At 40.9% G+C, this 14,695-nt stretch overlaps 1 protein-coding gene across 1 annotated transcript in view; it reads right to left on the bottom strand.

The window, feature by feature from the left end:
* Window positions 1–14,624, bottom strand: part of XPO4 (exportin 4) — a 62,565-nt gene extending 47,941 nt beyond the window's left edge. The window contains exons 1-3 of the mRNA XM_083436158.1: window positions 14,524–14,624; window positions 2,527–2,632; window positions 1,203–1,344 (exon numbers count right to left, since the gene is read on the bottom strand). Of these exons, the coding sequence (XP_083292284.1) occupies window positions 1,203–1,344; window positions 2,527–2,632; window positions 14,524–14,601 (326 nt within the window). The 5' untranslated portion in view covers window positions 14,602–14,624. The remainder of the gene's footprint in view (window positions 1–1,202; window positions 1,345–2,526; window positions 2,633–14,523) is intronic.
* Between the last annotated feature and the right edge of the window lie 71 nt (window positions 14,625–14,695).

Below are 14,695 nucleotides of genomic sequence, written 5' to 3' on the forward strand. Positions count from 1 at the left end.
TCCTTAGCTGTACTGCTCTTGGAGTAGAGCAGGGATAGGAACCTTTGGTCCTCTAGATGTTGCCGAACTACAACCCATCACCCTTGGCCTTTGAAAATGCTTGCTGGGGCTGATGGGAGTTGTAGTTCAGTAACATCTAGTGGACCAAAGGTTCCCTCCACCCCACCCCTGGAACTGAATTGTTTGGTCTGCTGCTGCTTTGAGCCTGTGCATTAATTGTTGCACGTTATCTGGAACATTAGCTGCAATCTCTGAGAGATGTTTCTTTTAAGTTACTGCAAACTTCTTTAGCCCCTATGGTATTGAATTCCCCATGGTTAATATAAGTAGCACAGACAGCATCCATCTGACTGAATAGAATGCCAATGATTTTACAATCTCATAGAATTGTAGAGCTGGAAGGGAACCTGAGGATCATCTAGTTGTGGGTCGGATCCGGCCCAATTGCCTTCTCAATCTGGCCCACAGATGGTCTGGGAATCAGCGTGTTTTTACACGAGTAGAATGTGTCCTTTTATTTAAAATGCATCTCTGGGTTATTTGTGGGGCATAGGAATTTGTTCATTTTTTCCCTTCAAATTATAGTCCGGCCTCCCACAAGGTTTGAGGGACACTGGACCGGCCCACTGCTGAGCAATGTCAGCTGATGGGCAGGAGCACGGAGTTCAATCCTGCTGTGCTCCGTTTTGGCAGCATGCTTCCTGTGGGGAATGTGTTGGCAAAGCAGAAAACCCTGCAGACAACAGAAGTGGTTTAACAGCCAGTTCCTCTTTCCAGGGAACTCTGGGAACTGTAGCTCTGTGAGGGGAATAGGGGTCTCCTAACAACTCTCAGGAAGCTTAAAATACTACAGTTCCCAGGATTCCTTGGGGGAAGCTGCGACTGTTGAAAGTAGCATGCTACTGTTTTATATGTATATGCAGATAGGGACTCAAGTCATTGGTCTATCTAGTCAAATCTTGTCTATACTGGTTGGGAGCAGCTCTCTACAGCTCTCTGGCAAGGAGTTTTCCCTGTCACCTGCTACCTGAAACCCGCAGCTTTCTGCATGCAAACCACACGATCTTATCAATAAACTATGCTCCTCCCCATGAAAACAGAAGGCATTTTCTCATTGACTGGGTTCCATATTTCTGAACAGGAAAACTTACAGTATTTTTTTAGAACTGGCACACTTGGTGTTTTTTAGCAGTACTACTTACTTAGGTCTTTGTAAGACATATGTTAAAAGGAATGTTCGTAGGGACTCGATGCTACTTTTTTCCAACAGAATCCATTCTCGTACAACTGCTTCCATGATCGCCGTGGCAGCTTGAAAAAGGACATAGTCCACTTTACTAGTTTCTGCCGGAGAGATCCAAAATGGTAAGTTTGCAATCCACAGGAGCTAACCTAGAAGGCACTGGTTACACAAACCCGCCACGATTAAACACAGTTAGCACAAACCGAGGGCACGTTAAAAGGGCTTCCCAATCAGAATTAAGTGGCAACTGGCAGGTCATAATGTTTTTTCATTTAAAGCAGGCTTCCCTAACCTGGTGCCCTCTAGATGCTCCCATCAGACACAGCCAGTACTGCACTGAGGGTGCCAGGTTAGAGAAGGGTAATTTAGAGCAGGCTTCCTCAACCTCGGCCCTCCAGGTGTTTTGAGACTACAATTCCCATCATCCCTGACCACTGGTTCTGCTAGCTAGGGATCATGGGAGTTGTAGGCCAAAAACATCTGGAGGGCCGAGGTTGAGGAAGCCTGATTTAGAGCATCGTTTTTGGGTGCCCTTGCTTTTTCAAGCCAGGTGGATGCTGACTAGAGACAAAAGGCAGGGTCTACTCTGTGTATGACTTTGCTGGACACTACCCAGAGCCTTTTCTGTACTGGCACTATGTCTTTGAAATACCTTCCCCAGTGAAAACTGCTTGGTGCGAACATCACTGTAATTTAGGTGCCATGTAACTCAATGTTTTGTTCAATTCGGCTCTTTGATGCTTGTAAGGTGCTCTTTTAATTAAACAGATTTTTCTTTAAAAAATGTAATTTTTGTTTCATTTTGGTTTAATATCTGCCAATTACTGTAAGCTACTTTGAGCACCATTGGTGGAAAAAAGCAAGACAAATATTTAAAAACCCAAAACCATCATCACCAAAAGCAACTAATTCATAACAAAATGACACCACAGGGTGCCAGGGCAGTGACCATGATTTACAGAGAATTACATAAATTGGTGTCTTGCTTGTTACAGCTGGCAAAAGAGTGGACTTGCTGGTCCCTAACTCAATTCCCCCCGTTTCAGTGAATATTGACCTTTAAATTAGGGGCTGAGGAGCCCCACTGATATCTGGGGCAACTTACTCTTTGGTTAAGTGAGCAAAGGACTGCAGAGTGAAAACCCCAGGTCCAATCTGGCACGCAGACAGCAGCATTTCTCAAACACACCAACACACAAAGAGGCAAGTGATGCAATGGGCCAATGAATCTGTCTTAGTGATACACTTTGAATATTCAGCTGAATACACACATAAGGACTTACCTAAAATATGCTTGCAAACAGCAAATGGCGATTTTGATTTTCTAAATGATAAGAATATGTGTTCAGCATGCTGACGTTGTTCATTATTGACCATGGAAGGTGGTGCCTAAAGAGAAAATAGATAGTTTGCTTCAATATATTGGAGGGGAGGAGGAACCTTCTGTTTCCAGTGTAAACCCATGTTAAGAATAACCACAAGTCCCTATTTTCATGGGCAGAAAGATGACTACACTGAAGGCTATTTTGGTGTGTTTTTCTTTAAAATAATGATATAAAAGATTATGATCAGATTTTTAAAATATATATTTATAGTACTTTTTCACATTCATGATCCCAGGAAAGGCTACAAAACAACAAACATTAATCAGCATTCAAATACAATTACAAAAATTCCCTAAAACAGATTCAGAGACTGCCTGTGATTCAGATCCATCCCAAGCAACACAGTAGCAGCAGAACTCCCAGTAAAAGCCAATGCACTACTTCTTCAGTTCCTTCATTCTTGCCAAGAGCATAGCAAATAGCTTGTTCAGCTGAATAGCTGAGAGAACTTCAAATACTGGTAAAATAATTTAGTATAAAAAATACCGGTGTTAAAAGGAGTCAGCTAAGACTTCTGGGTTCCAGCTATAAGCTGCCATTTAGTATCCTTGCTACCTAGAAACCGATTCTTGTTGACAATCAGACATAATTAACTTCTCCTGCACTGAAGACATATTTGGTCCTCGACAGGGAGAACCTGAATATAGTAGTATCATATTTCCTAGAGAACGTTTGTTATTTTTGTTTTTTTTAAGGGGGGGGAGAACAGCAATGTTGCAAACTGAAGATTCGTTAGATCTGAACTTTCAAGAAGCCAACAGCAAGGACTTTAGCAGTAAAATACTGCCCTCTAGTGCAGTGGCTCTCAAACATTTCCCCCCACAGACCACTTGAAAATTGTTGGTGGTATTGAAGGACCACTTGATGGTTGTTTTCCTGTCCGCAGTTGCAACTGTAATGTGATGCGTTGAATGCCGTACCATTTTTAATTGAATTTGTATCGCTTCTTTTCTTTCTTTCTTGCATTTTATTGCAGTGCAATTTGAATTCTATAGAATTAAATTTTTTGCGTGTTCTTCACAGGCACACTGCAGAGGGATAGCTTAGTCAGTAGAGAATGAGACTCTTAATCTCAGGGTTGTGGGTTCGAGCCCCACATTCCAGGGTTTTGGAACTCTTGCTCTAGTGTAAGGTCAGCATATGCCATGTGAAAACACACAACACAATGCAACTTGCCAATAAAGTCTGGTCAGCTCAAGGTTTTGATGTTCTACAGATCATTCTGATAACAATTATTTATTATTAATAATAATAATCATTCCATTTCTTCACCAAAAGGACCCTCGTTTGCTTACAGTGATTTAAAAACACCTTATTAAAAGAGTTTAAAACTCTGGCAATTGTGGGGAGTGAGGATCCTGAAATTAAATACAGCCGTACCTTGGAAGTTGAACAGAATCTGCTCCGGAAGTCCATTAGACTTCCAAAGCATTCAGAAACCAAAGGACGGCTTCTGATTGGCTGCAGGAGCTTCAGAAGCTGCGGAAGCTTGTGTAAGTGGATTCTGCTACAAGCATGCTATGCTATACTACACAATATCGTACAGTATACAAATACGATGCCTTTAGAATCTTGTTGTACAAGTAGTAGACAAAACTTATTCAGAATCTGAAAAGCATGTCACCGCAAGCATTCATACACAACTAGCATATGTATCTGAAGGTATATTATGGAATTTAAGGATTTATAATAATCAAGTAGCTTTCCATCAGATGAATTTTCAACTAAGTGGCCATTATTAACTTTCAAACTACCTTTTAACCTGCAAGACACAGTTGAATACACTATTTAATACACACATGTCTATCCCTCGAAGACAGCCTATAACCACACTGATTGCTTGCAAACAAAATATTATTTGCTATTGTACTGTTATGAGTCACTGGCTACAGAGAAATAATTCTTTTACCCAAGTTCCAACTTGCTCGTGGTTATAAAGAATATATTTCTTAGGAGTGGAGACTGAATGAGGAAATAAGAATGTGTTCATTGGCAAAAAAGCAGGCAAGTATATTTTTATTGGTGCAAAATATTACAAGTGCTCTGTAATTTTATTAAAAAGACAGGTCAATGAGAAGATAGCCTATACAAACACTCTGCAATAAGCAGAAAGGAGGATATTTGAAAGCAAACAATATATAGAAAAGAATAGGCAAAGATGCCATAAGAGGACAGAGGAACAATATTTTTTAAAAAAACAAGCCCACTTTGAACTTTGGAAAACTTTGCCTAGACTAGATCTCTACACAGCCAGGCTACAGCCAATAGTGACACACACACGACTGTGATATTGGAAGGATTCATGAGAAGGATTACAAACAACATACAAGTAAAGAATAGTGATAATGCAACCCAAAGGGCATCTTCTATAACAGGGGTGGGGAAGCCTACATGCCTCCAGAGATTGCTTCTTGGCCGTTTGGCTAATTCAAGTGTACTATCTTACAATGACAATGGTGCCCACATGAGAGATGGTAGAACTGAGTTCCAGCTGAAAAAAAGTCCTGACTACTCCCATAAAACCAAGCCAGCATGGTCAATGGTCAACCCCTAGCACAGTTATTATATGGGGCTCAGATTTGGACAGGTGCTCACCTTGGATCTACCCAAGCTGTTCAGTCTAAGTTTCTAAGGCAATTTTTTTCTGTTCCATCCTGTGTTCCAAATGCTTCATTGCACTTGGAGGCTAATCTCCCCTCTGTTGAATTACATATTTGGTGTAGGACATTTAATTATTTGCTTCGGCTAAATTTAAACCCCACCAGTCTACTATCCTTAATATCACAAGATTGTCATAAGAATGTTTGGACCAAAAATTGTCAACCAAAAGCTTTACTTTTCTGGTTTATAACCACGACAGTTATTAACACTGGGCTTTAGTAAATAACCACATGCAGGAATCTATGCGGCTCCAGATCAGCAACAGTCCGAGACAAGAGAAGCCAATTGAATTTTTTGCAGTGCCCTTCTGCAGCAGGCTACTAAACATACACTCACATATTAAGTTTCCAAGGAATCTTGAAGGGCAGCCCCATGCATAATGCAATGCAGTAGTCTTATCTCTGATGGACACAAGAGAATGCATCACTTTGGCAAGGCTCTCTGGGTCCAGGAGGGGTCATAGCTGGTGTGCATCACTTCTTCACTTCATCACCAAATAGAACTTCATCACTTCTATTTGGGATAAGAGGTTTTCAACTGATAGAAAGACTGGACCACAAATTAAAAGGACTGAAGCGGCATACCATCCCTGTTCTGCAAACGCAGGTGAGAACTTGCTCGACTCTGGTGTGCTTCCTCCCCATACCCCTCTACGCACATGTTAAATGGTTCGGAAGAAGCTGTACGTTATTCAGTTCTCGTGCATCAGGAATGAGAAGACTGTGATCCTGCAGATTTTTGTTGGCTAGGGCTGATAGGAGTTTCAGTCCTACAACATCTAGAAGGTCACAGGTTCTCCACTCTTTGAGAGCTTATTTGAGGATTAAGTGAGGATTTTTAGTAGTGTTCCTAATCATAAGCTGAAATTTAACACTGAACTTAACGTAAATGAACTAAGTCATACTCGAGCTAAAATCAATGGGTTTGACTAATATTAGTCCACTGACATCAGCTGGTCTATTCTGAGCATGACTTATGAGTCAAAGAATCAGAACTGTAGAGTGAGAAGGGACCACAAGAGCCATTGAACCCAGTGAACCCCCTGAAATGCAGGAATCTTTTGTCCAATGTGGGGCTTGGACCCATGACCCTGAGATTAAGTGTCTCATGCTCTACCGACTGAGCCATGAGCCCTGACTTAGCTGGATACAACTTGTAACAACAGCCAATACACAAGAACAAATATATCCACTTAACAACAAAGATATCAACAAGGACCTGAGTCACATGCAAGGCAGAAGATAGCAGCCACCAGTGGGAAAGGAGAAGCCAGAGAGGACAACAATTAAACCCAACACATGATAAAAGTCTATGTCAATGTCTGTATTAAAACTTCGTCCATTACCCTCTGAGTTGAACTGTGTCTCTCTATGCAAAATATCAAGTTACTGGGTAAAAATAAGAGGCATGTCTAAACGTGATCACTTTGATGTAACTTGGTTTCCATCCATTAGTTATATAAACGGGTACAGAGATGCTTATCGTACATGAAACTTTATGGTGGATGTTTTTCCTTGAAGTAGCTATGTTAAGTAATACCTAAGTAATTTGATGCTGTACTCATGCTCTCCATGAACGAAAGTTGTTTTTCTTTATATTTATAGAAATTGATAATATATACATATAATATATATATAAAAATATATTTTTAAAATGTTACTGGGTAAAATACACCCTTTTGGTCAAGCATCACAAATGTCAAAAAAGGTCTACTTTGATGGCAAATTATGGAAAGTTTGGGCACCGAGGCAAGAATCTAAAGAGTAACAGGCTCATACAAGAGGTTTGTACTACCCCAGATAAATACTTTCATCAAACAGATCACACATACACAAAACACATGCATATCATACCCAAGTACTTTTGAAACTGTCCTCAGTTTGGAGGCTGCTGTTCAATAAAAATAAGCTGAAAGAATTTCATGGTTCTTTTGACCCTGGCTTTAATCTTCAAGTAAATTATTTTGTTTGGTATTCTTGCATATGTACAGGAGAGATAGACATATCTATCAGCCTCCCTCCCACTTGTCTCTAAGCAATGCAAGGGGCATGTATAATACACAAGGAAATGCCCTGATTGTGCGCCTAAGTTGCATACAACCTCCATTTGGTGGCAAACCAGTGCTTAATCAACTATAATAACTATACAATATGCCAATTATAAAATGAAAAACTAGTTTCAATCAATCTTGCTTTCCCCCTTTGCCAGCACCATAAAGCCAATGTTGAGGTTTTATTCCTGACGTTTAAAATTTGTTTTGAATTCAACTGATCCACATGGGATCATAATAAAAATACATGATACGTATTAAACTTTTGGAAAGACAGTACAAGCATATGTTTTATTTTACCACAAGAAAGTGTAAAACATCCACTGAAAATTTAACACATGGCATGATATTTTTTTTAAAAAAAACCCTGCAATTTTGTCAGGACAAGTTATGTGTTGTTTACTGTTGTAACAATTGTTTTCTCAAAATTTATCTTCTATACCATGAAAATAAATAAAAATGTTATTTTAAAAAATTGAAACAGGGAAACACAAAGGGAAGGAGAAGCAAATGGAGACAAGGAAGCAGAATGCAGTTGCTTCAGTCAGGTGCATTTAAGTTTAGCTGCAGACTACAGTAGCTAGCATGAGAACTAGGGAGTTGTGCCAAGCCAAAGAGATTTGAAGAGAAGAGAGAAGGCTTCCGGAACAGCGCGCTCAGCGTCGGGTCGGAGTTTGAGCTCTGAGCTGCTCACGACAGACTCGGCACCTGGAGAGGCGAAGCAGGAGCAACAGGAGGCGTAAGTTGCCCTACTCAGGTGGATTTTCCAGGAGCGGAGGCTCAGCGGCGCAAAAGGGGGTTTCCTCACACTAGAATTGGACTTAAAAACACTTTAAAAAGAAGAAATTTAGGGGAGAACCTCAGTGCAAAGGAGCGAGACCGCCTTTGCCTCCAAACCCCATGAGCTAGTGCTGGACTCTCCAGTAGGATATTGACACAAATTCAAGGAGAACAAGGCCATGAAGGTCTTTGAAGGCAAGGGCAGGCTTGTGCTGGATCTGGGAGAAAACAGGAAGCCAGCACTGTAAGTTAAAGATCCTGTCTAAACATGTCAGCGGCAAATGATACCCAGGTAACAATAATGCCTGTTAAAGGAATATTTCAGATAGCCAGCGTTTCTGCATGTGAGCAAATTTGATTTTAGTGTGTAAATTGGCATCCAAGGCTCCACTTTAAAGACATGTACCCGAGAAAGAATGTTGTAGCTGAGGACAGCAGACCTTTCTCAAAGGCTTAATCATGCTTGCTTTTATTTTGCATGATGATTGCATACAAAACCACTGTGTACTGTCCCTACTCTTGTCAGGTACTTCCAACACCTTCAAATATCCAGCAAGTATCATTTCATATCGGAAGCAGGGTTCTGCCTATAATGAATGGCTGGGCTAGGTTTTGAATTTTTTGTTTCTAACAGCCAGCTGCAAAGCCCAGTCCCACCATGATAACAGCAACAAATTATAAAGATTGGTTCAAAACTGCAATGGGTTTCCTCCTTCATCAGCCTCTACGTTAAATGATCTGACCAATGGTGGTATCATGGTACCTAATGGCATGATATGAACCTTATTTACTGAAAGTTCAAATAGTGAATTAAGGTGTCTATTCAAAAGGGGTGTGTATGTGTAGCAGATGTGAGAAATCTTCTATATTCTAGGTACAAAATACTACCTGTCATCCAACTGTTGCTAACACTATACTGTGATTCTAAGACTGCGATCCTTTGTAAATTTACCTGGGAATATGATCCACAGAACTCAGTGGTGTCTGCTTCTGCGTAAACATGCGTAGGTTCAACTTTGAGAAACATAATAAGCATTTGTTTAACAAAGGCTCTTCTTCAGCCAGATGAAATTTAGATTTCATAGAAATGCACACAGAACTTTTACCATTCTGCTTATATAAACCTCATCAAAGAGAAAAGGTACAAGCTCCACCCTATACTCTCCCAGCCTTGTTTTTAAGCTGAAATCTCTTGCATCAATCAATTAGCATAGATAACTGAACAAGAAATCTCCTGTCTACAGAGTGTCTGGCTTCCTCTGTCTTCACACCTTTTCAATTTGAGCTGATTGTCATAGACAACAGTAAAACTTAAAAGCCTTCATTCACCATAGCAGGGAGGGCCTAATAACTTGGCAAAAAAATCTCCCCAAGCAAATACTGGGAAACTTTAGTAGTTAAACTGTCAGGTCTTTAAGAGACAGACATGTTTCGTTAAAAAACTCAAATTCATGAAAGTGCTACAGCAACATTGGGGATCCTCCAGACTGCCAAGAAATCCCATTTGGCTTTCTAAAGTGGTTTGGCCCAAACTACACACATCTTTCCATCACTTGGCATCATATAAGGTTAGGCACGGGACTTGTAAACCAGCAGAAACAAATAGAAATGGAAATTCCTTTTCAGCCACCCTTCACCCATTATTCCATTGAGATGTCCAATATACTTATGCATTATGTAGGTATCTTATTAGTAAAAACGATTTGCTCCTTTAAAACAGGGTTGGCTAACTTGTGGCCCTCCAGATGTTGCTCTAGTATTACAACTCCCATCAGCCCCAATTAGCATCCAATGATCAGGAATGATGAGAATCGTAGCCGAATTGCAGGTAAGAGGGTCTACAAGTTAAGTTTCCTTGGATTAAAAGAAGCTTTCAGATGATTTTGCAGCCCACTTTTACTGTTGTGTTCTGAATGCTTTGTTTCTGAATGTTTCTGAATATTGAAAGAGATGGAGATTTATCAAAACTCTAAAAAAAAAACTCTGGTGTGTGATTTTCACAACCTCAAGGAACTACTGGCAAAGGTTGAAATTTTAAAGCCATTTATTCCCCAGGTTGGGCAATATGCCCCCTAAGAATTGTGTCCACAGAAAAATCAGGAATGGGCCTCAGGCTATCGTGCCCCTCCCATCTCTTTCAACTCTACCACAGCAGGAAAAAGCAAACAACTGAACTGGAAAATCCCATGTGCTCTCACTAGTCCTGGGAGATTCAGCTCCTTCCCATATTTGACCACATAAAATGTCTATGTGGGGAAGAAGGGGTTAATTGCAAGTAAATTCCATTATTGGTTAGCTTTGCTTCCAAACTGACTTGCTAATAACTGAGGTGTAAGACACATATCTAAGCCTTAACAACAAATACTTTTACAGAAGCAATTATGGAATTGTTTTGATACATGTAAAATAGTCATTTCAATCATATAAAATTATTAAATATAATAATAATAATAATAATAATAATAATAATAATAATAATAATAATATTTATACCCAGCCACTCTGGGCGGCTTCCAACGAAATATTAAAAATACAATAAATAATGCAGACTTTCTGGAAAAATATTAGCATAAAAAGAAAGATAGAAAGAAAGAAAGAACAACAAACACTTTTAAAATCACAGAATTGTAGTGTTTACAGGACTCTAAGGGTCACCTGGTCCAACCCCCCTGAAATGCAAAACTGTACTTTGTTGTTTCATTAAAAACCCGTTCCCTTGTTAACATATGTAGAAATGAAGCATAAAGAAGAATAGACCCATATGCACAACTTTCCTTTTGTCAGCTATGGAGAAGGTACCACAAAATCAGGGAAATTTGCTCATCAAGAGCAAGCAATGGGAAACTCGTGAACTTCTGAACTGCAATCAAGGGATGCACTTTGGCATCAAAGAAAGTTGCTATTAACTCAAATAAAAGCACAGAAGGCATGGGAAGAATGCCAAGGTATATATTAAAAACACTCCTTTTCTAATGTTTTGCTACCAAAGTTTTGTAAATTATTTTAGCCTTCCAGTCTGTAATGTTCTAGTCTGAATTAGAAAACTAGGCATAGCTATCATAGAAGTAACCTCCCACATACACATCCCACAATCATGAAGACGGTTTGCTGTAAAAATAGTACTTTCCTATCAGGCAAGGCTTTTGTCTGTACAACTTTGTTGTGATCTGCATTTGTAAGAGATTGGGAGCATCTGCATAAACAGAGCACACCTGGTGTGTTCTGCTGATATGAATAGCTGTACACAATGAAAATTTCTGTCAATAATACCATTAATGGGCTTTTGTGTCTTGCCTCCTCTTGAAGTACTCCGGGCTTGTTGGGTCACACTCTTAATGGCACTGGCAAAGGGGTACAAATGAATTCATAGCTCACTTTATACTCATTCACCCAACACAGAATCTACAGTCCTCTGCAAATATCTCCGAGTCTCAATTACAGTATTAAGCAGACTTCTTCCACAGCTCCTCAGAAGGATTCAGAGTGTAGCTTATTTAGTGCAAAAGTTCCTCTATTTTCCTGCTTTGTTCAAAACATTCAAATCTGATGTTCTATTTCAGTTTAGAGTTTGGGAAGTCTTTACAATATCATAATGCCTTTAATATCTGTGCACATTTTCAGTAAAACATGAACCAATACAGTGTATTGTTCCAACGCATGTCTTGCACAGAGAAATAAATGTGTGCTTAGTAGTGAAATATAGAGTGCATTCCCATATAAGCAGGCATAAATCACTCCTAAACCAAAGTCTGTGCTAAATAATTTATCCTGTGTACTATTAACTCTTGGCAAAAGATAATAACCCAGACTTTTCACTGAGATTTCCTTATCTATAGTAAATCCCAGGAAAGGTATCCACAGATTTTAAATCTGCAGAGTAGAAACAGCTTAGCCATAAAGACTGTTCTCTACAACAAGAAAGTACACAAACTACCGACCTTTTAAGTGCACCAAGAGAATTGTGTTTACATTTGAGACATGCCTGAATTGGAAGTGAAACCCTGTTTGCCTCTAGTGCTTCATTGTTTCTAACTATATAGAAGTCCCCTCCCCTCCACAAGCCGCCTGCTCTTGTCCAATAATTGCTAACCCACCCATTAAAAAAAAGGGTACTGTCAGATATTTAAATAGTTCAAAGAAAAAAATTACCATCAGCAAGTCTACGACAAATGAAGCTGAAATATTAACAATAAAGCAATCCAATACTTCCTTCAAGCACAGATTTTCTACATATTACCACATGTTCACCAGTGCGGTGGGTTAAACCAGAGATACCTGGGTTGAAATTTCCTCTTGTACATCAATCTTGCTAAGTGATCTTATTTTTTTGCTTTAAAACATTTCATAAAATTTATATCCTGCTTGTCTGCAAACTGCTTTGAGGTTTTTTAACAAAAAGAATAAAACAATAAAACTATCAGTAAAAACCATAAAACTCTTTAAATCGTTCAAAATATAAAGTCAACTATAAACTAAAATCAGATTAACGCATACATCCACATTCTACACCTTAGATCCAATGGGAGCCTAATCTACCTCAAAGGGTTGTAATGAGGAGCAGGAAAGATAACCACAGACATACCAGCCTGTGATGCAAAACACACACATACTAGGTAAGGTTTTCATCCATGCTATGCATTAATGTATAATTGTTAAGCAATTGCTCAATATCTACTGCTTGCAGGGTAGTACGGCAGATTGTGTGATGCTTGTGTGGTAAACTTATGCTTACATAAAAACTGCTCACGTAGAAGACTATGAGAAAATATTAATTACAATTCAGAGCATTAGTTTCCCACTTGTCTGGTGGAATACCAATGACTCGTCTTCTTGTATTTTGGGAGAATAAGCAATAACTTTTTGACATTTTGGCAATATTATTATGGCATAGTTCTTCAGCTGGAGGATACTTTTAGCTGTCAGATTTATCTATTTCTCTAGCATTTTATTGCTTTGTCAATAATCACAGAAAAGTTACTAGCCTGCAAAACAAATTTTAGCAGCCTGCTATAAGGCCTGCATTTTCATGGCTGCTCATGAGGACAAGACTCATCCTTAAAGGCCTACATGGAAACTTATTGAAAGGCTTGGTTGTTGTTTTAAAAAAAGACTTCTATAAAGCAGACAGGCACAGAAATGATGGAGATGTTAAAGCACAGGTTGTGCGGACCATTTGCACAGGACCCCATACCTCCTGTACCTTCCTCCTGTTTTTAAACATCAACTTTAAGAAAATTCTTACAAAGTCGTTTCTCTCCCCCCCCCCCCCAAAGTTTGCCTAAGATTTCATCTAAACAAATAAATTAGCATACACCGTGTGTCATGGGTATAAGTCCTTTTAAGGATCTAGCTATGCTCCTGGAAGGAGAGAACCGGCACTTTTCTGCTAGCCCTTTGCATTTCCATGCAGCTCTGGCTTCTTCAGAGTCAGGCACAGAAACCAAGTGGGCTATTCAGCAAACTCACACGTATCTATGGCATTCTTGGACACCTATGGCTACCAGGAAACCTATGAAATACAAGGCTGGTTGCAAGTGTTTCGGGTGTGTGTGCAAAAGATGCAACAAGTTACACTGCAAAGCACTTTCCACACACACAAAAAATGTTTAAAAAATTAAGGCAATACTAATAGGTGGAAAGGTTTTGCTATTCAAGCCCAGATTTTCCAGGTGCCTTGACTGTTGAGGAGAATAAGCAAATGGAACAAGCATCTTAAGATTTATGTAACCCAGGCACATGAAGGTTGGCTTGCAGAGACAGGGGGGGGGGTGGGAGCATTCACTAGTTGGCAAAAAAAAGGGGGAAGGAATATGTCGTTTTATACTGATTGTAGCAGATGCGCAGCAGGAAAAAATGTTTCTAAAATGAAAAAAGGAGCAGAGCAAAGAGTGGTGGAGCAGCCGATATCAAGGATCTGAGCACGTGGGTACAGGAGTGAAATGGAGAGGATTTGGGAAGCAGAGGCTATGATGGTGCAGAAAGGAGCAGGAGCCCGAAGCACTGATAAAGGAAGCGAAAGGGTTGTGGAGGGAGAAGGGTCCTCAAAGCCGAGAGGCACTAGCAGCCCCATCCTACGCCCGTTTGCTGGGAAGCAAGTCCCCCCTCGCGGAGGGGGGTCCATGGGACTTGCTCCCCTAGCCAGCGCGCACGGGGCTGCAGCTTCGGAGGGAAAAAGAGGGCAGCGGCGGGATTTCCGCGGCACCGCGCGGAAGGAGGCGCAGCCCCGCGGAGTCCCTCTCCGAGGAAGGAGCCTGCAAGGGAGCCCGGGGAAGAAGAAGAAGGGGCACTCGCGGCGTCTCCCCCGCCCAGAGGGATCAACTGGGGGGCGGAGGGGCCGCTCCGCTCCCCGCCGCGCCCTCGGTCGCCCAGCCTGCCCGCTCCGCCCGCCGCCGCGCCGCCCTCACCATCAGCACTTTGGCCGCGTTCTCCAGCTGGGCGATCACCTCGGGGGCTCCCCCCGCCGCCGCGGCCGCCGCCATCATGGTCTCTCTTCAATGACGCGCCATGCACTGCATTCTGGGACGAGGCGGCCGCCCAGCCAATCCCCGGCGCGGGCGCGGAAGGAGAGAGGGGAGG

The sequence above is a fragment of the Podarcis tiliguerta genome, assembly GCF_965153285.1.
Source record: "Podarcis tiliguerta genome assembly, chromosome: 4".
NCBI classification, from domain to species: Eukaryota; Metazoa; Chordata; class Lepidosauria; order Squamata; family Lacertidae; genus Podarcis; species Podarcis tiliguerta.